Source organism: Mus pahari, chromosome 23 (genome assembly GCF_900095145.1).
Source record: "Mus pahari chromosome 23, PAHARI_EIJ_v1.1, whole genome shotgun sequence".
Classification (NCBI taxonomy): Eukaryota; Metazoa; Chordata; class Mammalia; order Rodentia; family Muridae; genus Mus; species Mus pahari.
In genome coordinates, this window is record NC_034612.1 from 15,185,061 (window position 1) to 15,203,987 (window position 18,927).

Genomic DNA, 18,927 nt, shown 5'->3' on the forward strand with positions numbered 1-18,927 from the left:
AGAGGAGAGGAGAGGGAAAGAGAAATCCTGATGAACAGGGGTGGGTGCGGGGGTGGGGCAAGGCCATGACAGGAAGGAAGCCAGGAACATGAGACCACCACCTGAGGTGGGATGTCGGTGCAAAACTGTCCCTGGAGCCTTGGAAGGAACATGGTCCTGCCCACACTTCAACTTTGCACCTCTGGTTTCCTGGGCAAGGGAGAGAAAAATGTTCCTAATGTGCTGAAGCCAGTGGACCAGTTATACACACGAAGAAAGTGACTGGTCTAGACCACACACACAGGAAATCCAACTGGGCTTCTCTGGGGGCTGGGTGCTTCCGCAGCTGTCCTTCACAGCTGGGCTACAGAGGATGTTCCCTCCTCTGGGGACACCTGGTTGCTTACCTGCCTGGGGTTCCCTGAGGGCCTGCTTCTCTGTGGGCTGCTACCCCGAACTGGGCCAAGGATGGGTGAGTACCATCTGCCTGGGACACAGCTTGGCTGGGGTCATTTTCCTCTCTGAGTTGTCAGCACTCTCTCGGCAGGGTGCTCGGGAACATTCTTAGCCTCTCACCCCCACAGGCTGTGGAAAAGGAGCTACCACGGGCTGTGCGCACCTGCCTCCCCGCCCCCGCCTCCGGAACAGCCATCAGCAGCCACTCCGAGCAGCCATAATTGTCCAGATTGCTGTAATTCACAGCAGCAGCCCGCGCCAGCGCTCACGGCGCTATTTCAAATGTCACTGAGCAGGGCCGGTGCACATGGGCCCCCAGGATCGGTGGGGACGAGCTCCCAGCCCTCCCTATAGGCCCTAACCTTGGGACAGTGGCATCAGGGCTCTCCATCCCAGCTGGTGAGTCATTCCACCCCCCTCCCACCCTGATCTGCCCTTCCAAAATGGAGAGAGAGCAGCCTCCTGGTGTCTGGCAACAGCTATAGGCTGGTGAAGGCAGAAGGATGCTTAAGTAGAGCTTTAGGGTGTGGGGAAAGACGGGCGCTTCCCATGAGCACTTTGCAGTTAGGATGCTGAGACCCCAGGATCCAGGTGTGGATAAAAGCAAAGGGGTCACATGACCTCCACAGAAGCACGCAGAGCCCACGGTAGGAATAACCCACCACTCGGTTGCCAGGTGACCCCACAAGCAATGTGGGGGGTGAGAGCGGGAGGGTGGCACTTCACGTGGCTCATGTAGCCCCACAGCCCTCACGGATACACGAACCACCCTGAAAACAGCACTGAGTGTAGCCAGGCATAAGAACCGGTGTGGCAGCAGGCATCATTCCTGTAAGTGTCAGGGCAAAACGACTTCCAGCCACAGACCGGAAGTCCATTAGTGCTGCCTCGCCCTTGGACTGATGGGCAGGAGGGACCGATAATGGGTACGGGATTTCCATCTAGGGCGTGGAAGCTTGTAGCATACCACTGTGGGTAAATGTAGGTGAATGATTTTTTTGTATTTTTTTTTTGTTTGTTTGTTTGTTTGAGACTGGGTCTCAGGTAGCCCATCCTGGCTTCCCACTTGCTCTAAACGCACTGTGACACTTATGATCCCCCTGCCTCTGCCTTCCAAATGCTGGGATTCCAAGGCATGCCCCACGATGCCCAGGTTAACAGACAGCTTTTCAGTGGTCAAGTCTGTTACACAGACTTTGCGGAGATTAAAACCATGGGGATCAGACCATTACGTAAAGACTTTTTAGAATTCATACCACAAACCACAATGTAGACACACAAAACAAAGGACAACACAGCCCCTCTGGGGTGACGGCACACTGCACCAAGCCGGCTGGGGACACAGTCTCAGAGCCCTGTGAACAGACAGCTCCACTGTCCTGTCTGAGCGACGGCCCAGGCCCCGGGCCAAGCCCACCCTTGGGTGAAAGAGGGTACAGTCAAGAAAGACACACGTCCAGGTGGAGAACCAGGAACGCTTAAAGGATCCTCCAGGTTGGTGGCTGCTCTCAGGTTTGGGACACTCCTGCTGGGTGCATTAGACCCTCAGCAAACCCCACCAGAGTAGGGAGGAACAGGCCTGAAGACCAGAGCCACAGGCGGCAGTGGTGGCAGGTGTGTTAGAGCTCTCGATAAAAGCTACTGGTTCCCACCTCGCACCCCGTAGCCTGGCCAGAGCAGCCACAGCTGAGGGGCAGGGGCAGGGGCAGGGGCAGGGGCAGAGTGTGAAGGGTGGGAGCCAAGAGAACTGGGCTGGCCCCTGATCCTCAGGGTTCCCGCCTCTGGAGCTCTGGGAGGCCTTCAGCCTGGACTCCTTGTCCATGACAGGGGGCAGAATGGGAGCTACATCTCAGAGAAGGATCAGGTGGCAACTAAGGCAGGAACCCACTGCAATGCCGCACTTAAACGAGCAGATGGCTTTGTGTCTCTCAGGGGACATGGGAGAAGTAGGGACAGACATTCACAACCACTAGTTCTGGGACCCTCAGTGAAAGCCACCCATCCTAAGATGGCTTCAACTCCTTGCAGCCATCCTGGCACTCCTATCTTAGAGATGGGTAAACTGAGGCTGAGAGATAGGTCACCAAGCTGGAAAGTGAAGGCCTCGGGTATAATGAATGTCGTTTCGAGGCAGGTCATGCTAATGTCACCAGGGCCCCAGGAGGTGTCCCCTCAAAGGTCAGGGCTCAGAGAGGTGGCTGGGGAAGGAGTCCTGTCTAGCCAGCAGGATGTGGCAGTCAGATGTCATTCTCAGGGTGTGAATGGCCTAGTCCAGTCACATGTCACCAACAGCCAGCAACTCCCTGATTTTGAAAATCTAGTCTTGGCCTTGTGATGTATACAACTATTATGGCTGTTGCCTGGTCTACTGTGGAACACACCACCAAAAGTTAGGCGCCAATTCCAAATGCTTGCAGAACAAACCCGCACCAGCGTGGGGACCTCAGAGACCCCACATAAGAGCCACACACTGGCGCGAAGACAGGAAGCCCTCCAGTGTCACTGACCCTGTGGCCGGCCTCGATGGCCAGGGGACTGCGACTCCACTAAGCACCTCGGCCCCTGTCCTCAGGGACCGGTTGAGGTAGCTACTCGCACACTTAAAACCACAGGCTCCAGAGCCATTCTGAGTTCATACAGGCCAGCACTCGAGGAAGAGACCTGTTCTCTGGCAGGTTCAACCGAGGCTCTGAAGAGCCCCTGCCCCTGGCCAGATGCACCAGCAGCTTTGCGAGCCAGGTATCCCAGTGCCGGCGACAAACAAACGCGGCATACCGCACACCAGCACGGCGTCTTACCTTTCTTTGCTGTCTCCATCTCTTCCTCAGTCCAGCGAGAACTCTCGTTCATCTCCATGGAAGCTGCAAAGAAGACGGGCATTGGTAGGCGCTCCATAGAGTGCTTCCCCTACAGTCTGCTCTGAGCCGGCCAGCCACCCCTTACCACAGTGCCTGATGCCCCGCGCCCAGGGGCCAGGCGCTGCGTACAGAATCCCCCCCCTCACACCACACACACACACGCGCACACAATGTTCTCACAGGCAGCACCACAGTCCACTACACTGGGAGGGTCTGCTAGCTCCATTTGCAGACAAGGAAACAGGTGGCCAGGGACTGGGTCATGACCCGTTTCTACTTGTACTTTGCCAGGAAGGGTGGTCCACCTGGGGACACGGTCACAAATATAAAGGAAGAATCGTGAGCAGGGACCCCACTGTGTGGAGCTGGTCATTTCACACCTCCTTGGAGGCGACCCTCTAGAGAACTGTGCTGAGAACTGTGGCAGGCTCGGTGTGGCCAGAGAGGCCAGCAAGCAGTCCAAAGCAGGAAGAGAATGGATACAACTGTGTCCCTTCCTGCTGCCAGGCCCCAGCTGTCTCCTGGATCTCAGAGTCCCCTGTCCTTCCATGGACACCTCCACAGGAGGTTTTGCAAGCCATGGGTAGAAGATTCTGGAACACTGACAGAGGCCAGAGTGTATTTTCTGTCCTTCAGTCTAGTCCAAGCCATGGGATTGTCTTACACATGAGGTGTGCCTCACAGGCCTGCTGGCACTCTGCCACCAAGTGGCAGCTGACAACACACCCACAAAAGCCACACTGGATTTGTGGTCAGCGGGGCTGAGTTCGAATCCCAATTATATCATAACTTGAGGTAAGCTACACTGCCCCGGCAGCTCATACATAAAGCCCAAGCCAGTCCCAAGAAGAGTGACAGTCTACTGCGCTCCACTAGAGAAATTGAACCTGGGAAAAGAGACCCAAAATGACGACCCAGGGCACAGGATGAGTGTGCACCGCTACCCCTGGTGGCTGCCCTTGGAACTGCAGCTCAGCTCACCCTACTGGCTCACTTTTTACCCAGAGAAGGCAAGGGAAAACAAGAGCCACAAAGGTGAAGAGACCATCTCAAAACTATCCTTCTACCAGTTCATCACCACCCCAAGGAAATGTGCACACGGCCCAATCTGATTTAGAACAACGACGGGGCTGGGTGGGGGAGGGGTGGGCTCACAGCCTCCTCCCAGTCCTAGGCTCCGCCTGCACCCAGGCTCGGAGGCTCCTGGAATCTCTTTATATCCTTGTTAGGTGTATAAGTTCTCTCTGTGCACGTGCAGATGCTGAGGCAAAGGGAGAACGTGAGTGCGGTTAGCCAAGCACTTTAACCCCAAAGACAGAGACCCAGGTCCTCAGCTACAGGCAGTTCATTCCCACTACACGGAATCCTAGCAGGAACCAATCTCCCTATGTCCCCCCCCACCCCCCCCCCAGTCTCCAGCCTGCTCACCCAGCTCTGAACTTTGCTGCGGGGTGGCTGTCTCCTCGTGGTTGGCCTCGTTGGCCATGGAGCGCGTGATGCGGCCTTTGCGGCGCCCTTGGCTATTGGCAGTTTTGCGGCCTTTGGAGGCCACGGCCTCTTTCTCATCGTTGTCCTCGCCAGAAGTGTCGTCTGTCTTCTCCCTGCCGTCACGGAAGGGACACCAGGATGGATCGGCTGGGGATGGACACCCCAAGACCACTGGGGGAGACCTTTGGGTGGCTCCATCACAGCGGGAGAGGAGGAGCTGCTGCCGGCCAAAAGGGTGCTATGGGCAGGCGAATCTTCCCCATCAAGGGAAGGGCCGATATGAAATCATCTGACTCCACCTGTCACCATCGGGGCCTCTAGAGATGCTGACACCATCACCATATAAACAGGGAGCCCAGCCAGAGGCCTTCAAGACTCTATGGCCCCTTTTACCAGCCACGGGGGACTTAATTCTGCACCCCTACAGAGCAATTTGCCCAGGGTATATAGGACTGCAGGCGTGGGGAATTGCAGCCCAGCCCAGCAGTCGGGGTGCACATGACCTGGGGACCTGGCTCCTCAGAAGCAACTGGGGCAGATTTATCGCCTCTGTCACCCATTCATCTTCCTGAAAGATACCGGCAGGAGCCGTGGAATGAGGAGGCTCTGATGTGCAGGGGTCCAGCACAGCACCTGCGGCCCCTCCACCTTCTCCCGCTGGCTGGGGGTTGGCGGGTGCTGATGGGGGTGAGGATGAAGGCGGGGGCTGCCAGATGCTTGCATCCATGTTGCCCTCCCGAGGCCCTTCAGCCCTCTCTCCCTCGTGGACCTCAGGGGCCTTGGAGGGGAGGCAAGGCTGAGTGCCAAAGTGGCTGTCTGGATTTATGAGTCCGGGAGCAGGGCTCAAATGAGCAATCAGTCTCCCAGGTCTCTGGGGGGCGGGGGCAGGGGTGTGCAGAGAGGGTGGGGGATGGAGGGAGCGGGGGTGGGGGCTGAGGCTTCCGGGAGGAAAGGCCTGGGAGAACCGACTGGGGCTCCAAACTGGCGCCAGGCTCTGCTCCCCAGGGCCCAGGTGTGCACCGCACAGCTGCCAGGCCTTACTTGCTGAGTTCTTCCTTCTCGTTCTCCGCATCCTGCTTCTCCTCCTCCTTGTCGGCCTCCTTCTCCTTCTCCTTCTCCTCCTTCTCCTCCTGGCTGCTCCGTGCCATCTGCTGCTGCTGCTGCTGTTGCTGCTGTTGCTGCTGCTGCTACAGCCCGGGGAGCAGAGGCAGGAGGGAAAACAGGAGACAGGTGAAGCTGGGGAAGGGAGGGACGGTGAATGCAGAGGCCAGGGCCAGCTGGGGAGCCAGCCAGGTGGGAGAGGTTGGAGGCAGAGTTAAGCTGAGAAGGCACCACACTCAGGCACAGGGGTTCGAGTCCTGCCTTCTCCTCTGAGCCCAGTGGAGTAACACCTGCAGAAAGCCCTCGAGTGTGTGTGGGGGTGGGGGTAGGTGGGGGGGTAGGGGGGTAGGTGGGATGCAGGCAGGCACACCAACACAGGGTATGTGTGTGTGTGTGTGTGTGTGTGTGTGTGTAGGGAAACTCTTTTCCTTCATTGTTCCTTTCTGGCAGAAAAACATCGGTGCACAGTGGCTCATTAGGGTACACTGGGGACAGACAGGGACACCATGGCATGCTGGTACACAGAGCAAGAACCTGACTTGTCCAGCCACTGTGGGCTCTTAAGGCTACACTGTTGTGTACTCGGGATCCTCAGGGTCGCCTCTCTCCAGCTCCCAAGACTTCCACGTTCCATGCATGGCTGGCTCCTCGGCTGGGTACCAGATGTCTGTCAGCCAGCCTGGGCCCTTCCCTTCAGACTCTAACCCTCCATACAGCCGAGGGGCGAAGCCTCATTCTGGCAGACAGAGCCCCCTGAACCTGACACCAAAGGGGTTTCCTGTCAGTTCAACAATGTCCCAAGGTGGGCCATGGAAAGTGGGGGTCAGAACTCGAGGAGACGGAAGGCGGTATGGGAGGAATTCCTGCTGCTTAGCCTGCACTTCACAGCTGTCAGCACATCTGGCCTGAGCTGTCTCATGCTGGGGCATTGTATCCAAGCCACTCAGCTGTGTCTCCCACCTCTACATAGAGGGCTGGGTTGGGGACTCGGATCTGGCTGCCTGTGGCATGAAACACAAGGTGTCTGTGCATCCCAGATTGAGCCTCTGTGGACAGGGGTGACAGCAGAGGGTAGGCTGCCCTGGCCATCGAGTCGCTTTTCTGCCTAACAGTGCCCTGGCCTGAATGACCCCATATGCTTGGCTGCTCCTGGCTCCTGGGAGACTTGAAGCGGGTACTGGGTCCCTGTGACCAGCCACTTCAGGCTGGCAAGTCCCGGTCTGCATGTCTGGCTGGTAGCACTGGCCAGCCACACCTCTTGGGCAGCTGTGCTTTCTGGTGGCCAGAGGCTGCCAGACCCCATCCATGCCAAGGTCAGTGATCCCAGGATGGGGGCAGCATCAATATTTTTAATGTCCCCGCTTAGTCACAAGTAGTGGTGCACACATGTGACCCCAACTCCCCAACACCTGGGAAGGAGAGGCAGAAAGACTGCAGCCAATCAAAAAAGGCTGGCCAGGGCTACATGGTGAGATCCTGTCTCAAAACCATCCGAATAAAAATGAAATAAATTCTCCCAGGTTGTTCCAGCCCATTGCAGTCTGGCTGGCAAGTTCTTATCTAAAGGACTTCAGGCTGGACAGCCTGTAGGTTTCAAGGCACCTGGGCTTGGCTCTGCCACTGTGTGAGCAAATGGGAATGGCCACGTGCCAATAAAGCTTTATTTACAAAGGCAAGTGGGAAGTGGAGTTTGGCCATAGGCTGACTCTAGGCTAACCCGAGGCTCCACATGTTTACCTAGCCCCTTGCAAGTCTGCTGCTAAGGTCCTCGGACCACAGTGAGAAACCGGCAGGGTTTCTGTAGCCATGGCAGGAAGGATGAGGGGAAATACACACACAGACACACAGACACACACACACACACCAGCCCCAGCCCCAGCCTGGAGAGCCATGAGAAGCAGAATGGCACCTTCCCCATGACTCCCACACATGCAGTATTCAGTGGCAATTCATCAGTTAAGGGCAAGGTGACCATGTATGTCCCCCACCCCCAGATCACAGAACTGGGGACACCCTGAAAGGATCCACAGGGAGCTTCAGGTATCTGCTCTTCTCTGCTAGGACCCATTTTTCCTTTCAGAAGAGCACAGGAGTAAGGCCAGGTGTCAGCTGATGGCACGTACGGGATGGGACTGCTCTCACATCACATGGCCCGCTTCTTGCTCCTCCCAACAACCCTGACATTACATTGTTCCGCAGATGAGAACAAGACACAGAGAGGTAAAGCGATCCATCTAAGTCCACACAGCATTTCCTAGCAGAGCCTGCAGCCAGATGGAACCCCAAAGATAGCCTCCTCGGGGACTCTTGGTTCCTCCAAGTCAGCAGATCTGCCATTCCTACCCTAAACAAACTCTTGTTTACAGGTGCCGAGCCCCCCAGAAGTGTAGAGAACCATCTGACAGAACGTGTTCTGAAGCTGACGTGGTCAGGACTGAGGTGTAGAGGGACGGCCGAGGTAAAACCTTTGTGATGGTCTGAATGTGCACGGCCCATGGGAAGTGGCACTATTAGGAGGCGTGGCCTCGTTAGAGGAAGTGCGTCACTTTGAAGGGGGGGCTTTGAGGTCTCATATATGTGCTGAAGTCTGGCCAAGGTGATCTGGACTCTGCCCTTGGCTGCCTTCGGGTCAAGATGGAGGATGCTCGGATCCTTTTAGAGCACCAGCCTGCCTGGATGCTCCCACGCTTCCTGCCATGACGATAATGGACCGAGCCTCTGAAATGGTAAGCCACCTCTAATTAAATGTTGACCCTTATAAGAGTTGCTTTGGTCATGGAGTTTCTTCACAGCAATAAAGCCCTAAGAGAACCTTCAAAGGGCACAAAGGGCCCTGTGTGGTCTTGAGTCACCGAGACCCTCTGGGTGAGGAAGCAGGCCCGGTAGGACCCAGCCCCTGTGCTGGGTCTTCAGGGCTCTGTGGAGGACAAGATCAAGGGAAGGGATGGGGGAGCCCCTGGATTCCATCCCAAACTTAAATAAACAAAGGAGAAGCTGAGAGTGCACAGCCACCCTGACTAATACACTCCGCCCCTCGCTCATTCAATAAACACTGCACTACCAAGGACCGACAAACCAAACGCCCCACAAGTGAGTCGTAAGAGCTTCCTGTGTGGAGAAGGGGAGAGGCTGGCTGGGTGGGGGCCAACAGGGCTGGGGGTCAGAGCGGAGCAACACAGCCTGCGGCCCGTGGTGCGGCCTCAGGCCTGCTCTGGGCACACCATCCATCTCTCCCAGGGACACACAGCCAGGGATGCAGGCTCAGCCCTCACCAGAGGTGTGCTGGAGTCACCTGAGGGTGTGGAACAGCAAGAGCATAAAGCGTGGCCACACTATCATTAACAGAGGGCAGGGCTTTCTGTTGTTGTCACTATGTCACCCTGGTTAGCCCGGAGCTCAAGATATAATACAGACCGGTCTCAAACCCAAAGAGAACATCCCGCCTTCGCTGCCTGGGGGCTGGGACTAAAGGTGTGCGCCACCATGCCAGGCCAGAGATGAGCTTTTAGACATCAGGGGCTGAGTCGTGTGGTCCCTCCAAGGGGCAGCCTATACTGTGAAGTCATTCCCACTGCTTGCTGGTGGAGCAGGATGGTATGTGCTTCAGCAATCCCGAGGCCCGAGTCCGAGTTGGCAGGAGTAAGAAGTTACCTGAGAGCAGCGGCACTTCATACACGCCACGGTGGCTCCCGCATTAACTGTCGGAGCTTTCCCGAATTGCTCTGCCCTGCAGACACGTCTACAGAGCACCATGGGACACCTGCCCAGAAGTCCGTTCATGGTGGCCAATGGCTTATCTACTTATTAATTCACAGAACCTTGGGACGGAGCCCTGGGCTTTGGCACAAGCTAGCCAAGGGTTGTACCCCTCCCTGAGCTGTACCACCAATCCCAAGGCCCCATTTTAAATCCTCAACTGGGGATTGCTGGGGGGCCTCAGTAGGTGTGCTGGCTAGTTTTATGTCAAATTGACATAAGCTAGAGTCATTTAGGTAGAGAGAATCTCCCCTGAGAAAATGCCCTCATCAGTTTGTGCGCACGCCTCCGGTGCATTTTCTTGGTTGATGGTGATATGGAAGGTCACTCGTGCACTCACGCTCTCTCTGTCTCTGTCTCTGTCTCTGTCTCTCTCTCTCTCTCACACACACACACACACATACACACACACACCCCTTACCCTGCCACCAGAGTAATCACACGGGACATCCAGGCTGGGCCTACCTCCACATACACGTTAGCTTGTTCTCACTTCCCTCCTGCCCTCAGACAGAGGCGACTGAAGGGTCCCTTCCTGTGGCCTTTGCACCCACTGTGCCTTCTGCCTGATCAATTCCTTCTTATTGCTTGTCTGTCCCTTCAAGGGATCAGAGCCCTGAAAGCTACTCTTGATCACATGGCCCCCAGGACTTCAGCAATCCTCCACAAGTGGCTGTCTGGGGACCTCAGTTGTCTCGTTCGCAGTGAAGTCATCCAACTCCAACTACGGGCAGCAGGGCCTCTGCTGACGGGCGGCTCCCAGTGCTACCGATCTAGTTAGCAGTAAGTAGCCTTTAGGAGCACTGGCAGAGTGATGGACGATGTCCCGCAGCACCCACACTTCCCACCTTAAGGCAGTTTGGGTGGTTGGGGGAGCTGGGTCCCCTGTGCTATGTATCCTGGCCCAGTCTTGAACCTATCTCATTTCCCACAGAAGTGATGCAGTTCCTTCCAGTCGTAGGGTCCAGCCTCTCCTGCCTCCTGGGCTCCCTCCCCAGCTGCCAGTCCTGAGTAGGGTCCCACAAGGCACATCTGACAGACTGGGGACCTGGAGGAGGGCCTCTGAGAGGATTCCCCAGTCAGCGTGGAGCCAGACGGGGAACCAGAGATGCCTTCTCTGCTGGCCCTAAGTTGATACAGCTCTGCCTTGCCCAGGACATCCGCAGTAAAGCAGCCAGCCAGTCTGCCATGGACTGCAGCCAAGAGCATCGGACCTAAGGCTGGATGGAGCCTTACTACTAAGGTCGGCGGCACAGCACATACCCTCACCGATAACCAACAACCAAATGGCCTAGCCAAGGCACTGTGGCTTAGTGTGACACACAGGCTCCAGCCATCAGTCTCTGGTTACCTCACAGGTAAGGGGAACCTAGCTGGTCCTCAAGGGGAGAGTGGCGGTCATCCACTGCCCAAGTCTGTTCGGTGCTGCCCCGGGCCTCTGGTCCCTCTGCTCCTGAGCAGGTAATCTGGGCCCTGCCTGGGAACAAGGTCACCTGTCCCTTGGCAAGCAACCAGAGCAAAGTAGGAAGGCGAGGGAGAGAAAGTAGATAAAGAGGTGAGCTGGGGACAAAGGGAGATGACATGGGGTCACAGAGAAAAGAGAGCTAGGAAGGCAGTGTCCAGCAGACAGATGGACAGACAGGCAGACACAGGGAAGGTGGGTGAAGAGGTGAGACAGGAATAAAAAGGAGGTGACGTGGGGTTACAGAGACAAAGATGGACGGACATATACACAGATGGCAGAAACAGAGAAGAGACAGGGCCACACAGAGAGAAAGGAAGAAGCGGAAGCAACACACGGAGGCAGAGAGTCTGAGCAGCATGTGTGGCCAAGGCCAGGAAGAGCAGTGTGACAGAGGGTCAGGGGGCAGCCGACAGAACACCGTGGGCCAGGATGTGAGGGCTGACATCAGTGAAGATGAAGAACCTCCGCCACTGATTTCCCCCTCAGCAAAAGGGTCCGGAGGTCAGGAGTCCAGGACAGACTTCCTGCTCATGTCCTGCCTATGCAGGAAAAAGCTCTAGTCTACCCTCAGGGACACGCCTGCTCCATCACAGGTCCCTCTCCACCACAGGAGGGGCACAGCATTTGCCAACTGGTCACGGCTGGGCATCCGCAGGCTCTGGGCTTAGAATGTCACCCCGTGTGGCAGGCATCACAGCCCATGATACTTCTTGGGGCGGATCTGGGCTAGGGACCAGGAGCTGTCATCAGACTGATGTCCAGTCAGGCCCATTAGCCAATGGGGCAGCTCAGGGAGAGGTGCAAAGAACGGGTTCAGGAGGTCACTGTCCCCAGAGCCTATGCCTGAGCCTGCCTCACCGTAGGCAAAGGCCAGAGACGCTTCTAGAATGGGAGCTGCCCTGATCGCTAAGCCACAGATAAGTCTACCACTCCACACGGCCAGCTACACGCCTCACCCATGGGCAGCTGAGGTCGGGGAAAGTCTCCCTCTTTCTTGGCCAGGAGGGCTGAGAGATGAGACTGGACACTGGTGGCCACCACTGATACCCAATGACTGTCATGAGGGGCTTATAACCACTGCGGTTTTTCAAATGTGACCCCTGAATAAGCACTGTGACACAGGGCTGGTGGGGGACAGAGACCTGTCACACGCAGGAGACACGTTCTAGAGACCTGTCCGTGGCCATCTCAACCTTTTCAGGGACACTCCAGAAAGGGCCTGAAGGGTGTCTGAGGCTCCCCTTCCCCTCCCACCACGCTGCTTGTTTGGGTGCTGGCCCCCAGGGTTGACACTCTTGGAGTCACTCTAACAGCAGATGCCGAAGAACCAGAGTCTTGGGCCGGACATGCTAGCAACCGGAGAGGGGCAAACCTGGAAGTCCACATCTCCACCGACGCCCATCCCAGTCCCTGCAGGTAGAGCTGGGCACTAAATGCCCAGGTGTCCCTAGGGTTACCCCTCTGCCTCCACTGCTTTCTTGGTTCAAGCCCATCAAGGCAGAACTGAGAGCAGAGGAGGCCCCAGCCTCTGGGCTGGTCAAGGGGACAGCCAGTCAGGAAGCACAGCTGCTCTAAGGTGGCACGTAGAATGCAGAGCCCGAGGAGAACAGCTGGGAAATTAAGCACCCAGTACTACCTTGCAACTCTTCCCTCGTGAGTCTGAGAGTGGGGATGGCTTCCTGGAATGCGCAGTGTCTTTCTGAACTGTTACACATGGACCCCCCCCAATGGTTCTCCAATCACAGCATGCAGGAAGCGCTCAATACATTCCCAGATGAGCACACACATCTAGCACCAAACAGGCATTTCTCGAGGAGCCCTCTGAGTGGTGGCAGCTGGTGTGCCGAGAGGCAGAATGGCCACATGTGGCTTTCCTAAGCAACAGTGTGGCCGGGAGCCACAGGAACCACACTAGGACCACAGGCACCAGAGCATCTTCACACAGGGGCCACCCCGGAGCAGAGGATGAGGAACAAAGAAAGAGACAAAAATAGCAACCGGGTAGACAGACGGCCCCCACCAGCTCCTGGGAGCAGGCATGCCTCCTCCAGGAAAGAGGAGCAGGCAGAAGTAGCAAACGGACAGAACCACATTGGATGAGGCTGGGCTTTGCTCGGCTTCACAGGACACCCTCAGTAGGAGCCGCTTTCCACCCTCAGCCCTGTTTCGGGGAATGGCATCACAGCCCGGAGCCTGACAAACCGTCCCGAGAGGACAGAGGCCCAGCGGCAGTACAGCTGAGCAGAGACCACAGGCAGGCCCCACTACCCAACGATCCGAGCAGAGCAGAGCAATCGTCCGTCCTCCCTCAGCTCACACAGCCTAGGGAGTGAGTCTGACCCTGTGGGTGCTCCTTTAGCTAGTTAGGATCCCAGCTCTCGAAAGTAGAAAGGGAATCACCAAGAACCCTGCTTCACCTTCACGTGCATGAGACGGCACCGTGATCACACGTACTATAGTCACCATGGCTACTCTTAACTGGTGGCTCTGTTTGGGGAGGCTTAGGAGGTGTGGCTTTATCGGAGGACGTTTGTCGGCAGAGGCGAGCTTGAGATATAAGGACCAACTGCTACCCCTACTTTGTTCTCTCCGCTTGGAGTTGGTGCTGGTTCTAGATATGACCACTCCTGCTCCTGTGCCACACCTGCCACTGGCTGCCAAGCTTCCCGACCGGGATTGTACTCTTTAACTCTTGGGAAGAATGGGAAGCCCATGTAAATTCGTTCTTCTGTAAGTCGCCTTGGCAATGGTATTTTATCTCAGCGGCAGAAAAGTCACCAAGACAGTCAGTCACTAGCATCACCAATATCACCATCAGGCTGTGTGACGGTGACACACACCTTTAACCCCAGTTGCCTGGGAGGCAGAGGCAGGTGGATCCCTGAGTTCAAGGCCAGCCTGGTCTACAGAGCAAGTTCCAGGACAGAAAGGAATACACAGAGAAACCCTTTCATGAAAAACCAAACCAAACGAACACCAACATCATTACCACCACCATTATCAACCATCATCACTAAAGATCATGATCACCAGTGTTATTACCAGAACAATTATCACCGCCATCATCACCATCATCGCCATCATCATCATCATCATCATCACCACCACCAACAACAACAATATCATCATCACCATCACTACCACCACCATCACCACGGCAGGGAGCAGCATCCCCCTACTTATCTTTACAGGGATAGGTGCAGAGATTTACACAGGGCCCCATGTCTCCGTAAACCACGCCTCCCACCACACTTTCCAATGGGTGTCCAACTGACCTTTTGTCCGTCAGCCTAGAAAATTCCTGAATGCCCCAGCCAAACCTCTAGCATGCCCACTACTCTGTGCCACATCACTGCGGAGTCACACATCTGTCGGAACCATAAGCTAGCCAGCTCACTGTGGGCGTATAAAATGAGCTAGAAAACCACAGCCCCAGACCAAATCCAGCCATCCTTCAAATCCAGCCATCCTGTGAGCCCAGCCATCCTTCAAACCCAGACTGGACACAGACTGGGCCCTGGGTGTTTCCTGGGACATGCGCGCATGTGTGTGTATCTGTGCCCATGCCTGTGTGCACGTGTGTACGGAGGGCCAGAGGTCAGCCTCAGGTTTTGTTCTTCAGGAGCCGTCCACCTTGTATTCGGAGACTGAGTCTCTCTAGGGGCTACAGCTTATCAATTAGACAGCCTGACGGGCCAGCAAGACCGAGTGTCCTGTCTCCACCTCTCTTTCACGGGGATTACGAGTGTGTGGATCTAGGGTTCTCTCGCTCACAGAGCAGGCACTTTACTAACTTGGGGGGCATTTTTACTGGGGTGCCCTGCTTGTCTCAGCAGACTGACCTCCCGATCTGCACTTTGCTTAAGTGGGCCAGGAAACGGCTGTTCTGTGGGACGGCAGTCCCTGTCCGTGATGCTCCTGACCTTTGCCAATCTGGGAGAAGGTGAACGCCACAAAATCTCTCCCCACCTCAAAATCTCTCCCCACCTCCCAAAGGCCACACCCCCAGAACCCCTGGCTTCTGTGTTATCAGGGCCCTGTGTATTTCCTGCATTTTTTAAACATCTTTCCAAGATCAGCCAGCTTTTGCTAAAGGTGGATGGTGACACTGCAGGCTGCAGGCTGTGCAGTGGCTCTGTGCCAATAAAGCTTTATTTACACAGCAGGCAGAGAGCAGAACTTCAAGCCGCCAGGGGCTGGCACTCTAGGCTCACTCTAGATACCAAGGCATGACTCGGACATGGTGAGTATTGGCTATATATCTCCGCACATATCCACCAGTGAAGGGGGAGTTAGGAAAGCTTAGTAGGATTCCCCAGATTGTCCTGAGCAGTCTGTACTTTGAAAATAGGCTCCCACTTTTGTGTATGGGTGTTCTCTGCACATTCATCTCTGCTCTGTGTGTGTACTTGATACCACGGCGACCAGAGGAGGACACTGGATCCTCTCGGACTGGAGTTACAGATGGTTATGAGCCACCATGTGGGTGCTGAGAATCAAACTTGGGTCCTCTGTAAGAGCAGCCAATGCTCTTTAACTGCTGAGCTATCCCTCCAGTTCTGACATGTGACCTTGTAACAGTAAGGACTATGGCCTGGCCAACTCTGAACCAGGGACACCCTAGCTAAGTCAGAAGCGGCTGCTGTTCCCGCCTCTGTACCCTGCGAACACCCTCTGCAGGTTAGATGCTATAGAGGAAGCCCTAACGGTAGAACTGTATGACGCCAATCATCAAGGACACTGACCACCCAGCAAGTGTCCCTCAAGTGCAGGGGCCTGGTCTCCAAAGCCAAGCAGCCACACACATCTTACCTGGCTCTTGCCGCGGCGCCGATAGCTCCGCCTCACCAAGCTCTTGTAATTTTCATTCTTCTTGGTCAGATAGTAGTAGAGGACACACTCAGCTACCGTCTGTGGAGCAGAGAGAAGATGCTGAGGGGTGTATGGGGTGAGAGAATTCATAGTAGCAGCCAGAGGCCTGAGTTCAAATCCTAGGTCCTCTGATGACAAGCTAGCTGGGTTGCCCTGGGGAAAATATCTAACGTCTCTGAATACCGACCAGCTTGCTTGTGACATACAGACACAGATTGTGCTGATCAAGTGAGTTATTCTGAATGAGACACACACAGGACAGAGCCTGGCATGGAGAGACAGGTAGTAGAGTCACAGGCTATCAACACAGGCCCTGTTCTTGCAACTGTACGTAACAGTGATGACATCACAGCCGCAAACCCAGTATGGCTCTGTGCTCCTTCCCTGACATCGGGATCCTGAACAACCTCTCCCAGAATTTAAGTGTCCCAGACAGGAAGCTTCAATGGACGCCTGCAGTGGCGACCGAGTCTGAGATGTCCACGCCTGTCACGTTTGACCTAGTGCCAAGCCAGGGACCACGAGGACTGTGGGGTGGGACAGACCCCAGCTGCCTACACATCAGGCCACTCCTGGAGTATGCCATGAACAAAAACACTATTTCCACGGGGTCCCCCAAGCCAACCCTTGCCCACACCCATGACCCACCGGAGGAACTGTGTGCCAGCCAGCCCAGGAAGATGATATGGCCTTAGCAGCCAACCTGTGTCCTAGAAGCTCTGATGCGCTTCATCTACGCCCTCTCTGAGTGCTTCTCGCCCTCAGAGTCCCCTCCTCCTCCCTCCCCCACAGCCTTACTCAACCACCAATTTCAGAGCCATTTTGGCTCTGTGGAGCCCTAGCCTTAAACCTAGGACTACTGAGTCACCCACACCCATCAGGATGCATAGCATCACCAGACAGGTAGGCTATTTATAACACTGGTTCCCAACACTGATTCTTCACGTCCCAGATCCCAGAGGGTCCCATCTCTCCAGACTATATCAGCCCCCCAGAAAACCGTGAGGAATGATCTCAGTCTCTGAAAATGGCTGCCTAGATCCCGGGTCCCACCTCCCACCAGCTGCCAGCATCCCTGGGCAGACTCAGGGCAGGGGGCCAGCCAGGCTGGACATCCCACTGTTGAGGGTCTAGATACCAACTACAGCCCGCAAGGGTGGGCCCTGGTAGTCTGAGGTGCTGGGCCTACAGGACCAACTCCAGCACACAGCCAACGCTGCCACCTGCCCACCAAAGGTTGCTCACGTACTGCAGACTAGCCTGGTATGTGAGTAAAAGCCAGTTAACTGCCCTCTGGGGACATGTGACTCCTTCCCGATGAGAGGCAGAGCCAGAGAACGCTCCAGGGTCTAGTTTGGGGAAACAGGTTGGGTTCAAATATCAATTCTGCATGAAGGTTTATTCAGAATCATAGACGTGTCAGCCACACACCAGAAGTGGTGGTATCGAGAGTTGTCAGAAAACCCATAATACCCAGGACAAGGGCCCGGGAGATTACTCCACACACAGACCTGGACGCAGGCCATTCCTGGCCACAAGGCCTCGGTTGGAACGTGGCAAAACTCTCAGAAACGGCGCCCAACCCAGTGTGCTGGGCAAATGGCTGCGTGATGCCAGTCCCCTCAGCTTTCCTGGGCGGCCTGGGCCTGAAGCCTGAGGCTCCTCCCCATCCCGGGTGGGGCCTGCCTGGCTTACCCCCTGAGGAAGGAGGTGGAGGCAGGAAAAAAGGATGGAGCTGGCCGGAGAGTCAGAGGAGGGGCAAGCGCTCCACCCAGCCCAGACATCGGCCCTCGGGAGTGGATGGCAAGCCGGTTTAGTGCCCGGCTCTGCCAGCCAGGGATGGCACTCACCTTTCTCTCCAGGAATGAGGCAATCAGGCCAAAGTTCTTGGGGTGCTGCATGAATCTGGGGGGAAGAGAAGGACAGGCCAATGTTGAGGCCAGGCTGAAGCTGAGGGAGGCCCTACAGGACAACCAAGAGCTGAGAGTGCCCAGTGCCTGCCATTCCAGCCTGGCTTGGCGGGCGCCGCCCCACTAGCAGATCTTCAGGGCGTGGGAAGGGCTTCGGGGCAGGGACCAGGGTCCAGGGCGTTCCTCCGAGTGACTCACTGGCTGTAATGCCTTTGAAAATACATTTGTTTGTCTTGCCGCAAGCTTCCAGGAAAAATGAGGACATGGCATTCAGCTTGCCAGTGGGGTCCCCCCACCTCCCCAGATATGCTTTTGTCTCTCTCCCCAGCCAGGTCTAAAAAGCTGGGCCTGGCTCGCCCTGGCTCGGCCCGGCCAGGCCCAGCCTACGCCAAGCTAAGCCTGCCTGGGCGAGGTTGGACAAGCCAGGCACCGAGGCCTCCCGAGTGCTGGAGCAGAGCCTTGGATGCCCAGGAAAAGCCAAAAGTGGCTGGAGCCGCAGGGGGTGGCGGGAACTGGCGCCAAGCCACCAGCTTCCTGCGAAGCCCAAGCATTACTGGGAAAGCCGGCCAGCTGAAATGTCACGGCCAGGCAGCTGAGGGGGTGGGGATAGGGTCAAGGCCTGCTCACACCCTAAGGGTGCTGGGTGGCGTCACTGGCCCTGCCCCCGTCTCCAATGAGTTGCCACCACCCTAGTATGTCCCAAAGTAGGATGGGGAGGTGGGGGTGGGAGTAAGAAATGGCTGCCAGCAGTACCGGTCCAGTTCCCACCAGTGTGCAGTCTGTGTTGGGCTGCCCTGCCTGGCCTCCAGGTGGCTGGGCAGAAGGCCAGAGGCCCCTCCCGTTCTCCCCGCCAGACACTGGGGAATCCGGAAGAGCCTCTAAACTCTTCCCAAGGAAGCAGAGGTAGCAGATTAGCAGGATGGTGGCTACCCTTCCAGGGCCCCGCCCACCCAGATGGCAGGAAAGCCTAGGGTACCACTCTTGCCCTGCCCCCATCCCTTCTATAGCACTTCTCTAGGCAGGGATGGGTCCCAGGACACCA

At 56.2% G+C, this 18,927-nt stretch overlaps 1 protein-coding gene across 15 annotated transcripts in view; it reads right to left on the reverse strand.

The window, feature by feature from the left end:
- The window catches only part of Ncor2 (nuclear receptor corepressor 2), a 161,570-nt gene that overhangs the window by 45,780 nt on the left and 96,863 nt on the right, over positions 1-18,927 (reverse strand). For 14 of the 15 annotated variants that reach the window (XM_021186851.1, XM_029533570.1, XM_029533577.1 and 11 more), the window contains 5 exons: positions 17,826-17,880; positions 15,916-16,014; positions 5,823-5,968; positions 4,722-4,894; positions 3,234-3,296 (listed from right to left, as the gene is read on the reverse strand). In XM_021186851.1, the coding sequence (XP_021042510.1) occupies positions 3,234-3,296; positions 4,722-4,894; positions 5,823-5,968; positions 15,916-16,014; positions 17,826-17,880 (536 nt within the window). The remainder of the gene's footprint in view (positions 1-3,233; positions 3,297-4,721; positions 4,895-5,822; positions 5,969-15,915; positions 16,015-17,825; positions 17,881-18,927) is intronic. The other variant, XM_029533571.1, reaches the window with a different exon arrangement.